Source organism: Mirounga leonina, unplaced genomic scaffold, assembly GCF_011800145.1.
Source record: "Mirounga leonina isolate KUSES-001 unplaced genomic scaffold, KU_Mleo_1.0 Mir_173, whole genome shotgun sequence".
NCBI classification, from domain to species: domain Eukaryota; kingdom Metazoa; phylum Chordata; class Mammalia; order Carnivora; family Phocidae; genus Mirounga; species Mirounga leonina.
Window position 1 is genome coordinate 54,580,141 of NW_023270447.1, and position 23,271 is coordinate 54,603,411.

Genomic DNA, 23,271 nt, shown 5'->3' on the forward strand with positions numbered 1-23,271 from the left:
CCCTACTGAGTGTGGGGCTCAATGCAGGGCTCATCGGTCGAGGAGCTCCATCTCCCCACCCGTGAGATCATGACCTGAGCCAAACCCAGGTGTTGGAGGCTTAACCAACTGAGCCACCCAGGCACCCCAAGGCTTACGGAGTTTATAGTTGTACCCTTCCCTCCTTTCTACCAGCCTCCCTGCACTCTTTCCATAGCACTCATCACTTTGTGACAAACTGTACATTTTCCTATGTGTGTATTTGTTGTCTTTCTTCCACCCTACTAAAATATAGCCTCCATGTAAGCAGAATTTTTTTTTTATCTATTTTGTTCACTGATATTTTCCTATCATATAGAACAATGCCCGGCACATAGGAGGTGCTCAGTAAGAATTCATGGAATTAATAGCTGTTAGCTTTAGCCTATTTCAAACTCTGCCTCAACCAGCTATAAACTGTTACTTGGTGGGTACTCATAGAAGCCTAGAAGATAATATGTGCATGCATGTATTTATGTATTTGTATATGTATGTGTGTAAATTAAGTCAGTCCTTGATTTTTATTGTAAGAGAGTGGTGTGAGTATATATTATTTTTCCTGTTTAAAAAAAATATAATTGTGTAGAAACTATCTTTTCTGGGTGTCTATCTTTACTACCAGATTTCACTTCCAAGAAGTCCCCATTTCTCATCCCTCAGATGTGAATGTTTTGAGTATTCATATTTTTTAGTAAAACAAAAAGTCCAAGGTCAATTTTTATTTCCAACTTATACTAGGTTTCCTTGCTTTGTTACAAACATAAAATAATGCAAATAAAAAATTATATTTGTTGAGCAAACCAAATTGAAGTTTAACAATGGTCTTTATACTATGACTGCTATTCAAGTGTAGGTGTCCTTTATGTCATTGTTTTATAACAATGTTTACTTATATGAGGCCTTTGTTTTTAGCCAGTATATTTGAAACTGAGCTACTGATGTATATTTGTTCTTTTTTACCGGTAAAACTTGGGTATTCAGATCCCAAGGTTGCCAACTTACCTAATATCTCTTCATTGTTTTCCACATTGGGACCACTGGTGTGGGATATCTGAGGTCTGTTTTCATTCTGGGGAAAAGCTCTACAGACTGGGTGCATTGAGGAAGCGGATAATGTCTGCACAATGAGTGGGGTAATGAGCTACTGTTGTTTATTCTTCTCTAGTATAATTGGTTGAGTTCAGACAATAATGTAGCATCTGTTGTTATACTGTGCAGGGAAATGTCAAAATAGAAAGCAAGCAGACAGGTGGATTAAATGGAGAACAGGAGGAGAAACCAGGAAATACCATATTAAGTTCTGATTTAAAGTAGGTGCAGAGGGATTATAATAATGATAATGATAACAACATCAATAACAACTGTCATCTGTTGAGCACAATATTACATCATGAGGTTCCATGCTAGGGACTTACTGAGTGCTGGCTATGTGTTAGCACTTGCTAAATGTTTTATAAACATTACTGCATTTTATACAAAAACCTTTTTGAGAAAGGTATTATCAGCCCTATTTCTTCTATGGGGTAACTGAAGTTCATAAAGACTGTCATATGCCTAATAGCCAAGATTTGAACCTCTGTCTGTCATACCCAAAGCCTATTTCCTAGCCAGACATCACATTTAATTATTAAAGTTTTTTAAACTGCAGATAGTGGGGCACCTGGGTGGCTCAGTCGTTAAGCGTCTGCCTTCGGCTCAGGTCATGATCCCAGGGTTCTGGGATCGAGCCCCGCATTGGGCTCCCTGCTCAGCAGGAAGCCTGCTTCTCCCTCTCCCACTCCCCCTGCTTGTGTTCCCTCTCTCGCTGTGTCTTTCTCTGTCAAATAAATAAATAAAATCTTTAAATAAATAAATAAACTGCAGATAGTGATTAAGGAAGATAATTTTTAGGAAGGGGATTAAAGGACTTCTGAGATGCTTGATCAGGGTGCCACTTACATAGGTATGTTCACTTCTGAAAATTTATCAAGTTCTACACTGTTGTACGCTATCTCTATACAATGCACTTTTTCATATACATGTTACATTTCAATAAAAACTTTAAAACAATGACAAAGTGCATGACTTTGGACAAAAGATAAAGCATTGTACAATATAACAATGATTCAAGTTTTGTAAAAAAAGTTTAAAATATATATGTTTATATAAAAATATGCACAAAAAATTGATGGAGAGCGTGGTGATGAAAAAGTTTTAGAAAAAAATGGTGGTGATGGTAACACAACATTGTGAATGTACTTAATGCCACTAAATTGTACACTTAAAAATGGTTTAAAAAATTAATGGGTGTAAACACTCAAAGGATAGCAGTGGCTATCTCTCGATGGTGAATCTGGTAATTAATTGTAATGCTTTTCTTATCATTTATTTTTGCAATGATTATATACATTATGTTTATAATCAGGAAAAATATTTTTTAATCTCAAAGGCAGTTTTTTTAAAGTTTTTATTTTAATTCCAGCTAACATACAGTGTTATATTAGTTTCAGGTGTACAGTATAGTGATTCAACAATTCCATACATCACCCAGTGCTCATCACGATAAGTGCCTTCCTTAATCCCCATCACCTATTTCACCCATCCCCCTGCCCACCTCCCCTCTGGTAACCATCGGTTTGTTCTTGATAATTTACAAGGCTGTTTTTTGGTTTGTCTCTCTCTTTTCTCTCATTTTTCCCTTTTGCTCATTTGTTTTGTTTCTTCAACTCCACATATGGGTGAAATCATATGGTATTTGTCTTTCTCTGACTGACTTATTTCACTTAGCATTATACTCTGTAGCTCCATCCATGTTGTTGCAAGTGGCAAGATTTCACTCATGTTACTTGATTATAATAGTTGTAGGTTGGGGTGCCTGGGTGGCTCAGTCATTTAAGCCTCCAGCTCTTGATTTTGGCTAGGCTCCATGCTCAGCACAGAGTCTGCTTGTCCCTCTCCCTCTGCTCCTACCCCTGCTCATGCTCGCTCTTTCTCTTTCTCTCTCTCTCTCTTTCTCAAATAAATTAATTTAAAAAAATAGTTGTAGATCAATTGAGGGAATATTTTGTTTTTCTATTGATGACAAATTGGGAACATGAAAATGTCAAAGTAACCAGGCAAGAATATAACTGTGAGACTGAGCATGCTGATACCGGACTTACCTAAGGAGCTTCCTGGAGTACTAGAAACAAAAAGGTTTTCGTGAATTTCTGCCATAGATTCCTACATCAGAGACCTTCTAACTTCTAGTGGAGTATCTAACAGAATGTATCATGAATGTGAAACAATGCAATATTATATGTTGAGAACCAGGAAACCTGGGCTCAAGCCCAGCTCTAATCATGAGATCTCTCAACAGTTTATTCCACCTATTTGAATCTGTATTTTTAGCTGTGAAATGAAGAATTTGAGCCATCTCTAGGTCCGGAAATCTGGACTTGGCCAAATCCCACAGCAAGTTAGTGACAAGGCTAGAACTAAGACTATGGTCTCCTACCTCCAATAAACCTGATATTTTAATTTCTTTCCATTCCATTCCACTTTCTTTTTATTGTAGCAAAATACATATAATAGAAATTTGCCTTTGTAGCCATTTTTAAGTGTACAATTCAGTGGCATTAATTATATTCATAATGTCATGCAGCCATCACCACTATTTCCAAAGTTTTTCATCATCCCAAGTGAATCTTTCCACTCCATTTTGATGTTAATATAATATCTAGTATTCTACAAACTCTTTAGTTATTTTGATTTGGGAAATCTGTGTTTTTCAAATATATTATTTACATGTGTGTCTTCTGTAAATGTTTCTAATAGCTTTAATTCATACCCTAGAAAGGAAGCAATTAGGTATTTGATACCTCTTTCCTCAATCACAAGCACCTGAGCCCTTCAGTAAAGAACAATTAAATTACATTTATTTTCTATGTGATTACCTATCAATTTAATAACACATATCATCAAGGTGGGACTTATTTTAATTAATTGCTTATTGGGCTAATATTAAGAAAATGAAAAACATGATTCTATTGTCAAGCATCAGGCTTGGTTAATAAATGGACAGTAACTTTTTGATGGGTTTATACAAAGCAGCAGTTTTCTTCTAGGCTCTCCCTGCCCCATTCCCCACAGTCCTATATATCACACACTTTGACACCTGGTTTTTGCCTTCTTTAGGCCATCCGGCTCTCCTTAGAGCAGGCCCTGCCTCCAGAGCCAAAGGAAGAAAATGCTGAACCCGTGAGCAAACTGCGGATCCGGACCCCCAGTGGCGAGTTCCTCGAGCGGCGATTCCTGGCCAGCAATAAGCTCCAGATTGTCTTTGATTTTGTAGCTTCCAAAGGATTTCCATGGGACGAGTTCAAGTTACTGAGTACCTTTCCTAGGAGAGACGTAAGTTCACATGCCTATTTTAGGAAATGTGTCCAGTGGGAGATATCCCATCATTAAGGCTGGACAAAATAGTCCAAGAAAAGTCCCATGGTACAGCCTACTACAAGACCATACACCTAGGAGTACTTTGTTCTGCACACCATTCTGTCCTCAGGCTTCGGAGAAGGTATGTCTTCCCAGGCCAACAGACTTGTGCCCAGGAGCCTATAGAAGAAATTAGGTACTAGGTCTTTCTTCCTTCCTAGCTATTTCCCCTATTCCACCATCCATATAGGCTTTCCCAAGATCGCATCTTTGTATACCTCAGAATAGATCTGAGAATTGTGTGCCTAACAGCTTAACAATTCAATCAGAATCAGTGAGTATAGGTTCACTAAGACATGCTAAACCAAGAGTATTTTGTGATTTGATAGTTCTTACTATCCTGGAAAGTCACAGAGGATGACCTGTATTCACTGTGTTTCTGTATTTCAGCATGGTATTTGATAGTCTCTAATAGTATCCTGGGGCAAAGTAGAAAGATATAAATCTATAGCTAGGTAGTTTCATTGCTTATTAAATGATGGTATCCAAAAAGTGTTGACTAAGTGATTATCCTCTCCCTAGAAGGAACCAAGAGGTTCTATATTTAATCCCTTATTACTCACCATGCTTACTGGAACTTACATGAAGACTTTATCAGATTTATAGATTATGAAAAATAAGATTCAAGAAAACCTTAAAATACTAAAACAATAGAAATGAACCTATAAGGGGGCGCCTGGGTGGCTCAGTTGGTTAAGCGACTGCCTTCGGCTCAGGTCATGATCCTGGAGTCCCAGGATCGAGTCCCACATCAGGCTCCCTGCTCAGCAGGGAGTCTGCTTCTCCCTCTGACCCTCCTCCCTCTCCTGCTCTCTGTCTCTCATTCTCTCTCTCTCAAATAAATAAATTAAAAAAAAAAAAAAAAAAAGAAATGAACCTATAAGAATTTTACAGAAATATTCAGAGATAGATTCCCACAGTAAATTTAGAGAATTAATTACTCACATTTGGGATGGAAAGACCATGTGTTATCAGAGGTTATGGTTGAATTGAGCTGAATATACATTATTGTGTTGTGGCTGCTAAGAAAATGCTAGCTGCGTTTCTGGAGGTATAATCCCGAGAGGATAACTTAATGGTCCTATTCAACTCTGTACTAAAATAAATTCACTCTCAAAGAATCCTTAGACTCCATTCTGAAGCCTGAAGGGAAAAAAAGCATGTCTAGAGCAGGGCTAGTGGGAAGACGAGGGAACTGGGAATCATATAATTTGAGGAACATTTCCTCTAGAGATGGAAAGGCCATGGGAGACTTGATTGTTGTCTTCAGCTACTTGAAGGCCTGCCATGAAAAAGAGGGATCTTACTTTGTGAGGCTTAAAGGACAGAACTGGGACCAATGATTTGAAAGTTACAGGAGGCAATTTTGGCCCAATATAAGAAAGTATTTTCTAAAGAGGGAATGAATATCTTGTATCATGAAGTAGTGGTTTTCCTGACATTGGAGATAACCAACACTACTAACTGATTCCTTTTCAGCAGTACTAGACTTATGTGGAGAAGGATTCATTCCCGGTGTTCCTACTTTAAATAGGGTGGGGCTTAGACTAGCTTACCTCTAAGATACACAGTAAATCTTAATAGTCTATGATTCCATTTAATTGATCTAATATTTATGAGATCTAGTAACTTAGACTTCATCTAAAACACAAAACCAAGAATTTGATTAAGGTTCATCTTAGTCCCTCACAGTGACTGTCAGATTTGTAGAGTAGAGACAGAAGCCAGTGGTATATGTTTAGCCCTACCACTCAGCCACAAAATTCCTAGGTGGGATGAGGATCCTACTACTTATGTCTAAGCCAAGGAAACTAGAATAGACCCTAGGTGCTGGCCATTGGCTCCTGTCTTACTAGCCCCACCTACTGCTCCAAGCTCTTCCTCTTTGTTCATATATAACACACACAAACATGTTCAGGGAACACATGTGTGTACATGCTCTGTGTACTGCATAGCCAGGTAAGAAACTACTTTAATTCTGACACTGAAGTTAAACTCTAAATGTATAAACACTTAGGAAAGAGCCACTAGCAAGGGGTTCAAGATCAGCCTGGTTCTCATACTTACTGTTCTATGATGAACATCTCTCTTAAAGAACTTATAAAACTTAGGAGCTAACTTAGTCTCTCCCAATTCTTGTTTTTTTGTTTGTTTGTTGTATTTAAGTATAATTAACATATAACTTTATATTAGTTTCTAGTGTACAACATAATAATTCAGTATTTGTGAACATTGTGAAATGATCGCCACAGTAAGTCTAGCTAATATCCATCACCATACATATTTATAAATTTTTTTTCCCTTGTGATGAGAACTTCTAAGATCCCAACCCTTGGTTTTAAGGCACTCCCCTTCTGGGCCTTTCATTTGAAAATGAAAGTACTAGAAGAGATAGAATCTAAGGACTTTGCTGGCATTTAAAATTAAACTTTATTTTCTTTCAAATTAATTTTTAAACCTGATTACTGGAGGTAGGGTTGGGGGGAAAATCTCTAAAGAAGCTGGATTTTATGGTCAGTATTAGTGACCTCTTCCCACAAGGCAGAAATGTAGACTGTACAAAGTTGTTGTTGCAAATAAGCAAGGGAACTGTGAGGTGAAATGCAGAAGGTTCTTGAGCCTGCTACCTACCCGCTTCAAGTTCTACTGATCCAGCACTCAGCCTTTTCAGTGCAGACTGTGTTAACTGTGGATTTGCCCTAAATGGAGGATCAATCACCTAGTCTTAGAGAAAATATACTCTTTTTTTTTTTTAAAGAAGTGTTTTTGTTTCTTTTTTTGAGATTTTATTTATTTATTTGACAGAGAGAGGCACAGCGAGAGAGGGAACACAAGCAGGGGGAGTGGAAGAGGGTGAAGCAGCCTTCCCGCTGAGCAGGGAGCCCGATGCAGGGCTTGATCTCAGGACCCTGCCATCATGACCTGATCCGAAGGCAGACGCTTAATGACTGAGCCACCCAGGTGCCCCCAAAGCAGTTTAGATCAAGTTTGTCCCAGTTTCCCAGAGGAAAAGTCTAACCAGAGGCTTGCTTCTCTAGGAGGAATCAAGAGCTTCCCAATATCCATCACAGGTCCATTTTATGGTCCTTGGTCAACCTGATATTATCTGCACAGAGTGGTTTTTCTAAAGCCCTATTCTGATCATTCCCTTTGTTGTTAAAAACTCATTAATAGGGGCGCCTGGGTGGCTCAGTTGTTAAGCGTCTGCCTTTGGCTCAGGTCATGATCCCAGGGTCCTGGGATCAAGCCCTGCATCAGGCTCACTGCTTGGCAGGAAGCCTGCTTCTCCCTCTCCCACTCCCCCTGTTTTGTATTCCCTCTCTCGCCGTCTCTCTCTGTCAAATAAATAAATAAAATATTTTTAAAAATAAAAATAAATAAAAACTCAAAAATAAAAATAAAAATAAATAAAAAATATAAAAATAAATAAAAATAAATAAAAACTCAAAAAAAAAAAAAATAAATTAAAAGCTCCTTATAGCCCTGGGATGAGGATAGACCCCTTAGAATGTTTTTCAAAAACTCTTCACGGTCATACCTACCTTTCCCACTTTAAGTTCTGCCTCTCATTACGTATTTCTGTCACCAGGAGATAAGAGATTGTTCACTATTCATGGAAGACACAAAAGATTCTCATGCCTCTGTGCTCTTGAACTGTGTTCTCTCTTCCTTGAATATCCACCCTCCCCACTTTTCCTGGCCTGTTTGACCTCATCTTTTTTTTTTTAAATTTTTTATTGTTATGTTAATCACCATACATTACATCATTAGTTTTAGATGTAGTGTTCCATGATTCATTGTTTGTGCATAACACCCAGTGCTCCATGCAGAACGTGCCCTCTTTAATACCCATCACCAGGCTAGCCCATCCTTCCACCCCCCTCCCCTCTAGAACCCTCAATTTGTTTTTCAGAGTCCATCGTCTCGCATGGTTCGTCTCCCCTTCCGATTTCCCCCCCTTCATTCTTCCCCTCCTGCTGTCTTCTTTTTTTTTTTTTTCTTAACATATATTGCATTATTTGTTTCAGAGGTACAGATCTGAGATTCAACAATCTTGCACAACTCACAGCGCTTACCAGAGCACATACCCTCCCCAGTGTCTATCACCCAGTCACCCCATTCCTCCCACCCCACGCCCCACTCCAGCAACCCTCACTTTGTTTCCTGAGATTAAGAGTTCCTCATATCAGTGAGGTCATATGATACATTGACCTCATCTTTTAATGCCCAGCTCAAATGTCATCCCCTCTCAGAAGCCCTCCCCTCCTCCCAAGCTCCTCACCTATGTACCCATTGCAGTTTGTACATTCCTCTGTCATAGCACTTGTTCTGTTGTTCTATAATTTTTTACAAAGGCTGTCCATATCATGTTCATGTCTACCTCCCCTGAAGTTCCCATCATGGTACCTCACACATAAGTATTTAGTTACTGTTGTCAAATGGTAATGATCTCCAGTCTGACCTAAATCTCTGATTCCAGAGTGACCTAGAGAAGCTGTTCCAAATGAGAACAGAAGCCCTAGGCCCACCCAGATTCCAGACCCAGACCTAAACCCAGAAAGCCCACCCAGGACTCCTTAGACCTCCTAGAGTCACGGGTAGGATGAGAGTTAATGGCCCTTCATCCTTGTCTGAATGCTCTTTCAAGTCAAATGACTAGTGTTTTTGCAAGGCTATTCTGTTAACAGCCACCTGTGTCTGCAAGGATTAGGATCTAATTTGTAAAAGTCATCTTAAATTACAACCAAACTAAAGACTGTTAAAAAGCACATCTTAAGACTTCGCCTCTTTAATAACAAATAACGTAAGACTTAACTCTTATTGTGTCTTCAGCCTTTTCTCCACAAAGCAGAGACTGATTTCTCACCATAGGACCTGGTAAACGTTCTTCTGCACCCCCACCCCCCCAATCAAAACAATACTTCATGTTAAGATTTCCCAGCTGTCCAACTATTTACCACATGTCTGGTGGGTATACCACTGAACTGAGCACTGTGGGACAACCAAAACAGCAGCAGACACAGGCCGTCCTCAGAAAAGCTGATTGTCAAGGTGCTGGGAACATTGAGTGACTTGATTTTTGCTGTTGCTGTTATTGTCGTTGTTGTTTTACTGTCTGTTTTGCTAGCAACAGTTACCAAGAGAAGAAGTATTCACTACCAGAGCTTTGGCCGTTAAGCTCTACCTCTTGGATGTGTTAGAGCCATGTGAACATCAGTGGCCCATTTGCTTACTTGGGCATTGAGAGGTAGTTGGTATTGAAGTAGTTGAGTCCTAAAGTTGAGGAGTGATCCTAACCCCTACTTCCCCTGCCTCGGAGTCAGAGTAAGGGGCCCCTGACAGCTTCCCAGTTCCCCTTTGGACTTACTGGGCACTGACCCCGTGCCACTCAGTGTGAGGTTGTCAGTATCCTCCAACCTTCCTTTTCCCTTTTCTCTCCTTCTTTCCCAGCCCTCCCCTTCTTTCCAGTCCCATTTTATCCTTTTTATTCTCTTTCCTTCTTTCCACTCTTCCCTCCTCCTTATCTTTTTATCCCCCTTTCCCCTTCCTGCCTCCTCTGTTTTCCTTCTTTTGTCTACTCCTATCCATATCACTCAGAGAAGCTCCATCTGCAACTGGAAAATGTGGTCTTCTGTTTATAACATGACTAGGGAGTACTGGGGAAGGAGGATGGTAATGGCAGATTAGCTTCAGGACTAGTGAGTGCCCTGTGTGCCTTGTCACTTAGGTAATCACACAGCCCTCATTCTTCCCCCGAGAACATGTCTTCCTCCAGATCTATAGATGTGAACCCCCTCCCCCCAAGCAGACGAACATGCATGCGTCCCAAAATACAATATAAGACACTTTATGTTCTAAAAGTAACGTATATATTCCTATTTTTCTCCTGCTTTCTAGTTTTTTCCCCCTCCATAACAATAGCTTATCATTTTTTTCTTTCTCCCTCTATGTTTAGAGGAAATGTATAAACAAGCTTCTAGCAGGGTTTTTCACAGAGTGAAAGGCCCTCAGTAAATGTTTGTTTAAATTAACTGGGGGGAAAGCCTTTCAAATTTAGAGTATGTGGATTCCTTCCTCTGTCACCCATCCACCTTTATTACATTAAGCACTAAGCTCAGCACTGGGAAGACAGTGCTGAGAAAAATGACATAATTCTTACCCTTGTAGAACTTACAGTCTGTATCCACAAACCTACTGTTGGATGATGTTTGACTTTATCAATAACACAAGGATATCCAATTTGCCACCATAAGGAAATATAAGTAGTTTAATTTGTACTTCATTCATGTATTTGTTCTTCCGTATGGCAAAACATTTGCTGAGCAGCCACTCTACCAACCTCCATACCAGACGCTAATGATACAGAAATAAAAGATATTGTTACTGACCTCGAAGAGTTCACATTCTAGTGAAAACACATTTAAAACAAATTGCGTTATAAATTATACCCATAGTTGGAAGGATAGGTAATTTCAGCCTGCAGTGGTAAGGGAAGGCATTATAAAGGAAATGAATTTGACCTGAGCCTTGCACAGAGAGATGTTGGGTGAATGGAAACAGAATAGCATAGTTAAAAATAAAAGTTTTGGTTGTAGTTAGACTTATATCTGAATCCCACTCCATCAGATACCTGCTGTATGACATTGGGCAACTTACTTGGCCGTGCTGAATGTTTATCTCTTCACTTTTCTTTCTTTGAAAGAAAAATAATAACATCTAGTTCAGAGAGTTGTTGTAAGAATTAAATAAGTGAATGTAAACTACTATGTCCCTACCACATAGTGAACAGTATCTGCTATAATTATCTTAAGTGAAGAGAGGCAGAAGAGGTGGGAAAAGCTTATAGCTAAAGAAAGCATGGTAGCAGTGAATTCTTTCTTTAGAGCAATGATGGATATTTATGTTAAAAAATACCCAAATGTTCTAAACCAGACAAAATAATGTGTCATTGGAATCACTGATATATTTGAAAGGAATCTCAGAGATACCAAGGCCAATGCTGTCATTTTACATATGGAGGAATCAAAGCATGATCAAATGATACACTTTACTTATGTCACATGATAAATAGCAGAGCCAGCATTAAAACCCAAGTTTTGTTATGGCCATTGCTTTTTAAGATCACTGGCTCCTTTTAAAACTCTGCTAATAGATTACAGAGCTCCACTTTAAAATTAGAGCAATAGGACAATAAAACTAGAAGATCAACATTAGAGACCACATAGTAAATGCAATAAATTGCAGCTCCAAGCACCAAGTTTTAAAATATTCTGTATTTCAATGACTTTCATATGTTAATGCCTCTAATATTGCAGTGGGATTGATTTTAAATTTATATTAGACTGTCTGATTTAAAAAAAAAGAAAAGAACCAGAAGGAAAAACTTTAATGCCATTGAACTACCTATATCTTAAAAGCTTTGTTTTCAAGATAAAGCAAGATGAAGCATCTAATCAGTGAGATACATGTTAAAGTTACCACTGCTGAGCTTGCTCCATTCCCTCCAGGTATTTTAATAGCACCACATCTAATTATTTGAGGTTTTCCAATATCCCTAAATGATCAAGATTTAGAGAATAAGAATAATGATTGTGGATGGAACACAACTAATATCTAGTCGGTCACAATATCAGTCTGCCTCTAAGCTTCTCTCGAATCTCTTCTTTTCCTCTCCTTTCCCACTGTCCCCACTGCTCACATCGTCATAGCTGGATTAAACCTATGGTTTCCTTCCCCTTGACTCCAGTCTTGTCTACCCCACCTCCCACCCATCCTCCCCACTGACTCCTGAGTTATTTTTCTGAAACATAAATTTGATGATATCTCCTTCCGGCTTAAAAGCCATCAGTGGTTCTAAAGGCCAACAGTCCAAATTCTTTACCAAAGCATACACAATCTCACACCATCTCCTCTTCCTGCTCAGTTCTTCTCCCTCCCTCCCATTACTTCCCCACCACATGCATCTCACCAGTAAGCCACAAAAACCTGCTTGACTGAAAGAAACCAAGAGATCGTACTCAGGTGCAAAATGCATTCACAGGGTTATCTCAGTCCTTTTCTTGTCAGCTTAGGGAGGTAGCAAGGCAGGCGGTATTAGTGTCAGTCAACAGATGGAGAAAATGAGGGCCTGGGGTGACATGGCTTGCTTGAGAGCATACATGTAGTTGATGACCATGGAGGACTAGAGCCCAAGCCTCTTAGTTGCTTTATTTTCAAAAGTGATGTTATAAGGAAAGATGTTTCTGGAGTATTTTGACCACAGGACACTTGCGTTTATAGGTTGAAGTCATCTGGTAAACTGTTTACATAATATTTACAACAAAAGAAACTAGGTAACAAAAGATTTAAAAGAATAATATAGCTACTTCTTAAATAGGTCTTACAGGAAACTCTCATCTGGTATAATAGCCCTCTAATTAAAGGGGAAAAAATACTCCTTCTAGCAAGGGTGATTTATATTTCTTCAGGTTATTTGTTTTGTTTAAGAAATGTATAATTTTCTAAATTATAAATTTTAGTAATGAAATGAAGCATCCTGTGCCTTAACAATGCCTTACACACTAAATCAATCTGAAAAGTTTTTAAGTGTCTCTTAAATGATTGAGGAGATGGAATAGAGGGAAGGCAGTGATATAGAGGAAGGAACTTTGGACTGGGAATCAAAAAGGGTAGCTGGGCAACCTTGAACAAGGAACACCCCCTCTCTAAATCTCAGTTTTCTTCTCTATAAATTAGAAGCAATAAATTCTGGCCTCTCCTAGGACCATAGCATGGCTCAAATAAGGTGATGTATACAAAAGTGTTTTGTAAACTGTGAGGTACTGTCTAAATATGAAAAATGATGATCATGATGACTATCCAATAACCAAACATTCAGAATAAAAATTTTTTAATAATAGTATTTATTGAGGGTTTACTATACTAGGCACTCTTCTCGGTGCCCTATATGCATTATCTCATTTAATCCTGAAAACACAGGGAAAGGGAAGGAAAAATAAAATAAGATGAAAATAGAGAGTGAGGCAAACTGTAAGAGACTCTTAACTCTAGGAAACAAACTGAGGGTTGCTGGAGGGGAGTTGGGTGGGGGAATGGGGTAACTGGGTGATAGGCATTAAGGAGGACACTTGATGCAATGAGCACTGGGTGTTATATGCAACTGATGAATCACTAAATTCTACCCCTTAAACTAATAATATAGTATATGTTAACTAAATTGAATTTAAATAAAGAAAAGAAAACAAACAAAAACTATTCTGAAGGTCAATATCCTGTCCTCACTGAGATGGGGAAATTCGGGCACAAAAGAGGTTAAGTAACTTGCCCAATGTCATAGTAAATATCAGAACCAGATACAAACGTAAGTTTGTGACTCTGGGTCTGTGCTCCTAATCCCTATGCCATCATTCCTCCTGATTTATTCCAAAGGAAGGAATAAATTAGTGAGGTAGTTTATCATCTAGAAAAATACTTTAAATGTGTAAATGAAGCTCAGTTTTATACATTTGCAAAGATTTCGTCTTCTCTGATTTCTTCATATTGTCTTTGTAATTCCTATTATAGAGTCACAGCCAGATGTAGGTAAAGTATACACTTAGTTGTATTTCACACTCTGTTTACCAACAAACTTTTTTTTTATTATGTTATGTTAATCACCATACAGTACATCGTTAGTTTTTGATGTAGTGTTCCATGATTCATTGTTTGCGTATAACACCCAGTGTTCCATTCAGTACGTGCCCTCTTTAATACCCATCACCAGGCTAACCAACAAACTTTTTATTTTTCGAGGCATGTGCTAAATGCCAAAGAATAAGGCATGGTCCTTGCCTTTGAGAATACCCTGGCTTCTCATACAAAAATAATCCTCATAATGCAGTTCATGCAATGGGTTCTAAGAGTAGTCAGACAAAAAGGGCAATATAACTCAAAGTTGACCAAGATCCCTGCTGACCTGGGTGATCAGGAAAGGCTTTGTCCAGGAGGTAGCAGATGAACAAAACTTTGAGATGGATAGGATTTTTGTTGGACTGATAAGGGGACAACATTCTCCAGCAGCCAGGATAGCTTGAAGAAAGAAGCTAATGTTAGAAAGCACAAGGCATGGCTAGATGGTGGAGTGCAGTCTAGATTAGTTGAAAAATGGGACTTGTATAGTAAAGTTCTAGGAACGGGAACTGTATAAAATCTAGACTACCAGGCAAGGGAGCTTGGCTTTATTTCATATAAATTTGTTGAGCAAGGTAATGACATGGTCATCATGGTTATAATCAAAGTAAGATTACCCGTACATTATTTCATATTTTATAAATTCACATTGCCTGGCACATTGTAGGTACTCAAGAAATGTCAGTCCTTTGATCTCTTCCCTTACTACCCTCATTATCTAGGTGATCTCATTCAGTCTTGTGGCTTTATATGTCATATATACAGTTAAAACTCCAGAAGTGTATATCTTTAGCCCAGGTTCTCCCCTGAACTCTGGATATTTGTACACACAACTGGCTATTCAGCACCTCCACCTTATGAGTAATTGGCATTTCAAATTAAACATAGTCAAAACTAGGGGCTCCTGAGCATCTGCCTTCGGCTCAGGTCATGATCCCAGGGACCTAGGATTGAGCTCCCTGCTCAGTGAGGAGCCTGCTTCTCCCTCTCCCTCTGCCACTCCCCCTGCTTATGTGCTCACTCACTCTCTCTCTATCAAATAAATAAATAAAATCTTTTAAAAAAATAAATAAACATAGTCAAAAATAAACTCTTGATTCCTACCCTCCCCTAAACCTGCTCCTCTTATATTCTTCCTCAACTCATTAAATGACAACTTCATTCCTTTTTTTTTTCAGGCCAGAAACCTTGGAGTCATCCTTGACTCGTCTTTCATTTCTCCATCCAACTCATAAGCAAATTCTGTTGGTTTTACCTTCAAAATATATCCTAAGTCTACTTCTTACTGCCTCCACAACTAACCCTAGGCCAAGCCACTGTAATCTCTTGTCCAGATTATTGCAGTGGTATTAACTGGCTGCTTGGCCTCCACCCATGCAACTCCCCTACCCCCTTCAGTCTCCTTTTCTAAAAACCAGAGAGACTTCAAAATATATATATAAGGCAAATCACTTCTCAAAACCCTGTAATGGGAGTTCCAAGCTTTTAAAAGGCCCTCCCTGATGTGACTCCCTGGCATTTCTCTGACTCCACTCAATCTTTTCCAGTTACCTTGGCATGTTTGCTATTTGTGAAATACAACAAAACATTTTTTAACTTCAGGGCCTTGCATGTGCACTTTCTTCCTCTAGAAATCTGCATTGCTCATGTCCTTCCTTCAAGTCTCTGCTCAAATGTTGCCTTTTCATTGAGGCCTTTTTGACCAACCCATGTAAAATAAGTCTTCCTTCCCTCCTTTCAGCTCCCACCTTTCTAACTGCCAACACTTATGCTATCTACCATTTATTGAGTTCCCACTGTGGATTAGGCAGTTATACTATGCACTTTACAGGCGTCATCTAATTGAATCCTTACAACCAACTTATGAATTTGGTATTATCTTCACCTTATAGTTGAAAAAATGAAAGGCACAAAGAAGCAGATTTCAAACACATGTCCAAAATCTATTATATCAGGCAAATCTTACTCCCATTGTACAGATACAGGAACTGAAGCTTGTAAATTAAGTGTTTTGTCCAAGATCACATAGCCAGGAAGTGGAAATTAAATATGAAGGTGCTGATTCTTTCCATTATATCTCACTGGCAACCTAGAAAGATAAATTGACATGAAGAAAGACTGAAGCCAGAAGAATAGTCAAGGGATGTTGCAGGACTTAAAATGAGATTGATAAAAGTGCAGCCAAGCAGGGGAAGATTAGAGAGATGCTTATACATAGTCTGCTAATACCTGGAATAAGTATTTTGATAAATGGTTCCATAGTTTCTCCTATCGTGTCTGTACTTAGAGTCAGAGAGATCTTGGTTCTAATGCTGGCACTTCCATCTATTTGCTGAGTTACATTGAGTACATTATTTCTCTTTGCTATATTTTAGTTACTTCATCTTTCAAGTGTGGATAATGTCATGTGTCCTCACTACTATATTGTGATGATAAGATTAAAAGTGATAATGAAAACACTTGGTAAATGGCAGAGGCCCACGCTGCTTGATTTGGTAATGCAGAGTTCCTTTTATCCATTTCCAGCAAGTCACTGCTTTTGCCATATCTCTAACCTTTAAAAAATAAGTTTTGACACACATTTTCATTCCTAATATGAGGGTGACCTGCGTTTTGTCACTTGTGTTATAACAGACTCTTCCCTGGAAGGGAATCCACTATTTATTGCAGTCTCCCTAGTATAGGAAAAATGTGTTCCGAGTATTGGCAGTCAACAGAGAGACAGCACAGTGATAAAAAGAACCTGTTACCAGGTGGACGTTGGGCAAGGCACACAACCTCTCTAAACTTGTTCCTTTGTCTGTACAAGGCAGATAATAATAGCTATGTATGAGGTGGTTGTAGAATTAAGAGCGGTGATGTGAGGGCAAGGACACAACACATGGTAGATGCTCAGGACATGTGATACTTTAAAATGTGTAGACTTTGGGACACCTGGGTGGCTCATTCGGTTAAGCATCTGCCTTTGGCTCGGGCCATGATCCCAGGGTCCTGGGATCGAGTCCCACATCGGGCTCCTTGCTCAGTGGAAAGCCTGCTTCTCCCTCTGCCTGCTGCTTCCCCTGCTTGTGCTCTCTCTCTGTCCCCCTCTCTCTCCAACAAATAAATAAATAAATAAATCTTAAAAAAATAAAATAAAATGTGTAGACCTTGTGCTTGGAAGAAATAATGTAGCTCACCGGCTGGACATGCCCCTGGGCAAATCTCTATGTGTAGGATGAAACCACACCATCTCACTTTCAGCATATTTTCCTTTAAGGGAGCATTTTTTCTCCTCCTTCCTCCATGTTACTGTGGCCACAAAGCAGAGTACTGTTAGTTGAGATTGCATGGAAATAGGACTGAATACCAAAGAGGTTTGCAGTGGAATGTGTTGGTACAATTTCCTGCTTAGTTTCAAGATGAATTGGGTCTGAGCTTTCCAAAAGAGGGTGGATCTCTGATGTGAAAGTTTTATTTGAAATTTTTGTGGCTCAGGCCGTGTCATATCAGGATACACACAAGAAGTACAATCTCCAGAAGGCATACATGGTCCGTGGAAACAAAATTTATGATTAATTGCTAGAGCACCCCAAGCAAGACACGCATTAGGCCCAGTGTGTTAACTGCCCACCCATGGATTCTCAGTCAGTCCAAACAGTTTAGTTCAGCACTTGGTTTCAGAGGGACTGCCTAAGGCAAGCAATCTCAAATAGATTTGCTTGTCCAGAATACCAGGTCATCTGCCTCGTGAGTGTATATAACATCTGGAGGTGTTCTGTATGGAAGTGAAGGAGCTGGGACAACTGCCTTCTGTCTCTTAGTCACACTGTCATGTGTGATTGTAGACTCAGCAGTCAGTTTGAATTCAAAGCACTTGCAGGAGCTTAGAAAGCCAGCATGGGGAGTTTTCCTTTAGGAAGAAAGGAAAGTTTCCAGGAACAGTTTAGAAAAGCAAAGATTTTAATGCTTTCCTCCTCCCCCACCCCATGCCAGGGTTTTGTTTTTGTTTTTTCTCCTTTGTTACAAAATCAGTATATTTCATTTAGCAATCATAATTTTACTTTTTTTTTTTTTAATCATCCCCTACTCTCATCTAGACCTTTTCTCTGGAAGGATTGTATTTGCAAGAGGGACAGAAGATTTTTATAGAAAATCATTTTTACAGAACTTCACCAGAAAGATACATCATATTTAGGAATTGGTCAGGTCAAAATCCTGAATTACAAAGAATTTTCAAAATGGGTTTACATAACCTCCCACCCCTTTCATCCTGTTTGTTTTTCTGGTGAGCATCCTAGAAAATATCAATCCCTTTTTGGGAACAGCAGCATTTAATAATCAGATTGTCTTTCTGAGGTGTGTATACCAGGAGAAAGGTGAGAAAAGTAGAGTTTATTAGTCTTTTGTTGCAAACTGCAACTAAGCTGGGAAGTTGAGCACAAGTCAACAGCAGTGAGACATCTCCCAAAGGAAGTCAGGAGTCCAGTCTGTCAGGAATGGGCAGAGGGGTCACACTCCTTGTGGTGTGCCCTATCCCAACTTGTAGCTTTTGGCAGGAATCACAAATTAGGAATGCAGTCAGTCTCTATACCTAATATAAACCAATCAGCAACTTGATTTTATTTTATTTTATTTTTTATTTATTTATTTGACAGAGAGAGACAAAGCAAGAGAAGGAACACAAGCAGGGGGAGGGAGAGAGGGAGAAACAGGCTTCCCGCCAAGCAGGGAGCCCAATGCAGGGCTCCATCCCAGGACCCTGGGATCATGACCTGAGCCGAAGGCAGATGCTTAATGACTGAGCCACCCAGGCGCCCCAGCAGCTTGATTTTAGATGGTCCTACCAAAAAAACAAATCCTTTCCTAGAGGCATTTGTATGTGACTCAGATAGTACAGGCAATACTCATCATGTTTTCAAATTTCAGGCCCCACAGAGAGGTGTCCTAAATTTACAACAGTTCCAGGGTCAAAGTAATGTTCATTGAGCTTATGCTTGCTTTCAGTTCAGCACAGCACATTCTGATGCTGAAACAGCTCACAACAGACAGTGTCAGGTTTTTGTTTAGAGTCAGGTCTAGACAATTAGGATCTGTGGATTTAGGATTCCAAAAGAAGCCAGCAACTTTTCTTCAGCAGCAGCAAAGCCAAGATGCCACAAGACCAGGCAGCAGTGTTCTGAGTTCAAGTGACAAGCGAGGCTTTCCTAAGCCCTTTTGTTATTGTCCAAATTTACCTACTCAGAAATATGCACACCACACAGGGAAATCATCAGCCTCTAAAGATCAGAGATCTGATTTTATAAGAGCTCATTAGCAAACCAAAAACTGTTTTTAAAACTCCCAAGGTGTGTCTCTATCTGGAGACTGCCTCTATGTCCCATGTTATCTCCCTTTTTCTAGAGGCTTCAATAAGCAAAAATCTGGAAACATTTTCTATTTCCAGTACTCAGTTTAAATTTTAACCCACTCACCAGTGGGTGAATCAAGGAAGTAGTGTTCTACTAACACAATTTTTCAGCTTTCTTTAGTCAGGATGATTCCTCTAGCATTTATGAAATTAAAAGCATATAATTCTTTATATCCATTTTTACCATATATCCAGATACAATAGCCACAAGACCATTATTTTTTTAAATCCCCCCTCTTCTCATTGCACATTTACTCAAACACCTAGCAATACTTTTAGCATTTATAGGGTTAATATTAAAGCTGTTGGGGAGGATCCTTGCTGGAATGCAAGGGAAGATGGGAAGGGAGCAATACTTGGCTATTGCAGCAACAGAGGTGACAACAGTTAAGCTGAAGAAATGGCTGGAGTATTTTTCTCCCTTTTTTCCCCCCTCTGGTTTATCTAAAATTGTGCTCCAGCCCTGGGAACTAATTTAACTCTTTTTCCTCCCCTACTCGAAGGAGAGAACAATGCAGACTTTTAGCATTTTTTTGCCTATCCAAAGCTCACCTTTGGAAATTTTGTGATCCTTTTCTCTTGCCACCTGAGAGAACAAAAACCAAAGGCATTACAAGGCTGCACTTTTTCCCCTCACTCTAGTTAGTGCAGCCAAAAGCAATTAGGGAGCCATGAAGCCAACTCTCCTGGATTGGATCTATCATTTTAAAATTCCATAGGTAACTTTTACATCTCACAACCGATAGCAGCTGTTTCATGCCATGTATGAATGACTTCATATCTACTCAGGCACCAAAGGTTGACTATTCCCTATCCCTTCAAACTTTCTTTTCTTAAACAATGCTTTCACCATATTTCAATGAGTCAGGTTGGGCTTTTTAATCCCACTTCTGACACCAACTGATACCATAACCACTCCAAGGTTTAATGATTGATTCCTTAGCAGAACTCATAGGACTGAGCATATAGTCACACTCATGGCTATGATTTATTACAGCAAAAGGATACAAAGCCAAATCAGCAAAGAGAAAAGGCAAATGGGGCAAAAAGTCCAGCAGAAACCAAGCACAAGCTTCCAAATGTCCTCTCCTGGTAGAGTCACATGAGACACATTTAATTCCCCCAGTAATGATTTGAGATAACACATGTGAAATGTTGCCAAGCAAGGAAGCTTATTAGGAACTGAGTACCCAGAGTTTTTAGTTGGAGACAGATCATGTATGTACCCTCTGCAGTGACATATCCCAAAATTTCAGAATCCCAGAAGGAAAGCAGGTATTCAGTATAAGTTACGTTGTTTGCCCAAACAGTTTAGTCATAGTGAGCCACTCTTACCAGTTCTGGGAATGGTGGGAAGCCTCTCCAAACCCAAGTTCCCAAATGCCAGCCAAGGGCCAACCTTGTAAGCAAGCCTTTCAAAAGAATAGCTGTCAAGTCTGCTATGTTAACCCTTCTCTGCACATATAATTTAATTATTTTTTTTATAATTTTATTTTTTAAGATACTTACATCTCAAATTCATCTCTGGGGTTTACTACTGGATATATGGGTGGAACTCTGTAAACTGGGAAACTTCTAAGCATTTGACTTTTTACTTTCATTTGTAACAGAACTTAGTCCTTTAGTAAAGGGTAAAAATAGCCTCAGAAGAATACAGTTGATCCTTGAACAATATGAGGGTGAGGGGTGCCAACCCCCTGTGCAGTCAAAAATCCACATATGACTTTTAACTCCCTGAAAACTTATGTACTAATAGCCTACTGGTGACTGGAAGCCTTACCAATTTAACATCAACTGTCGATTAACACATATTTTATATGTTATATGTATTATATACTGTATTCTTGCAAGAAAGTAAGATAAAGTAAAGAAAATCTTATTAAGGAGAAAATACATTGACAGTACCATACCATATTTATCAAACAAAATCTGCATCTAAGTGGACCCGCTCAGTTCAAATCATGTTGTTCAAGGGTCAGCTGTACTAACAAGCACCAGCTCAAGTCACCAGTATTAACAAAATACCAGCTGTATTTTCCAAGGGGATATTCAAGAGAAACTGAGGGGCGCCTGGGTGGCTCAGTCATTAAGCGTCTGCCTTCGGCTCAGGTCATGATCCCAGGGTCCTGGGATCGAGCCCCACATCGGGTTCCCTGCTCTGTGGGGAGCCTGCTTCTCCCTCTCCCATCCCCCTGCTTGTGTTCCCTCTCTCGCTGTGTCTCTCTCTGTCAAATAAATAAATAAAATCTTAAAAAAAAAAAAAAAAAGAAACTGAGGAACGCGCAGTCCATCGGAGATGTTTTAGAGAGCCAACATATTCAATATAAACTTGCCCCCAAATCTGCAGTGGTCCTTCAGGCTTCAGCCACTTTCCCTCACTGCAGAGGAAGAATACTTTCTTCAAACTGGCTACTTAAAGGTGGGATTATTGGTATTTATTTTCCCTTGCTTGTTTTATAAGCAAATATAAATCAAACTGTAAAGATGATTTATTTAATACTACCTCTTCTTTTCAGTCACATTTCAGAGGCATTGTAGCCTGAAACAAAAGCATATACAGGCTATGGAGTCAAATGGACCTGGCCTTGAATTCTGGATCAGCTCTTCATTGAGCGATCTTAGGTTACTTAATCTCTTGGTAAAAATGGGAATAACAATACCTACTTCAAAGGGCTGTTGTGAGCATTAAATGAAAAAATGAACATAAGATGTTTAGTACATATAGCATTTACCACAGAGCATGAATATAATGATAGTAACTGGTATGATGGTAATGGTGATTATTTCTCTCGCCACCTTATTTTTTCATTCATGTTTTGGTTTTAAGAAGACAAAGAATCTTTGTCCAATTTTAACTTTTTGGAAACCTCCAGCTTTCAAGTAAGGATATCAAACCCTAGTAACAATAGTTTGAGAGTGGTGTTCAACTAGAAATATCTAGAGTTTAATATCTGTCTTCTGTTTTACCAAACCAGCAGATTTCTTTCATAGCTGGAAACATTTCTGTATTAGTCTGTGGCATCTTTCCTAGGGTGAGACACAGGCTTATTTCCTCCTGGAGATTTTTACCTCATTTATGTCAGGGTCCTCTAGGGTCTGCTGTCTGTAAGCTCATGTAGGGCAGTAGCTATACTGCATCTTATTTGCCTTTGCACCTCCAGTTTCTGACACTGGCCTTGCACAGGCCTACCACAGAGTAAGGACCCACCAAGATGTGAGTGGATATAGGATGGATAGAAGGATGTAGGGATGGCACACTGTGGTGGGTGTGTGAGGATGATTATGACATGGTCTTGGTCTAAAAGGCCAAGTCTGGTGGGGGAGATAAGGCAGGAAATCACCTTAGCAGGCACGGGACAACACATCCTGCCAAGTGAGGCACAACATGAAGAAGAATACACTGTTTGGACTGAACAAAAAGGTATGTGTCAGTGGTACAGATTGTAGTAAGCAGTATACCTGAGGTTAAAAAATTACTGTATTCTTATTTCATTCTGGAGGCTATAGGGAGCTGTTGGTTTTAGAACTGAAGAAGTACAGTCAGTTTCCATTTTTCATAGTAGTTATGTTGTATAAGGTTGCCACAAATACTTAATATTGCTCCTAAGAGAAGTACAGAGTTAAGTTCCTATGAGCCTCTGGTTACAAGTTTTCATCAACCAATCAATACATAACTTTGTTTTATGTGTGTTTCTGTTTTTGAAGACACTTTATTTAATATATAATGTTTCATTAACATT

At 39.2% G+C, this 23,271-nt stretch overlaps 1 protein-coding gene across 2 annotated transcripts in view; it reads left to right on the top strand.

The window, feature by feature from the left end:
- Positions 1–23,271, top strand: part of FAF1 (Fas associated factor 1) — a 500,737-nt gene that overhangs the window by 454,487 nt on the left and 22,979 nt on the right. For both annotated transcript variants that reach the window (XM_035018596.1, XM_035018597.1), the window contains exon 18: positions 4,174–4,389. In XM_035018596.1, the coding sequence (XP_034874487.1) occupies positions 4,174–4,389 (216 nt within the window). The remainder of the gene's footprint in view (positions 1–4,173; positions 4,390–23,271) is intronic.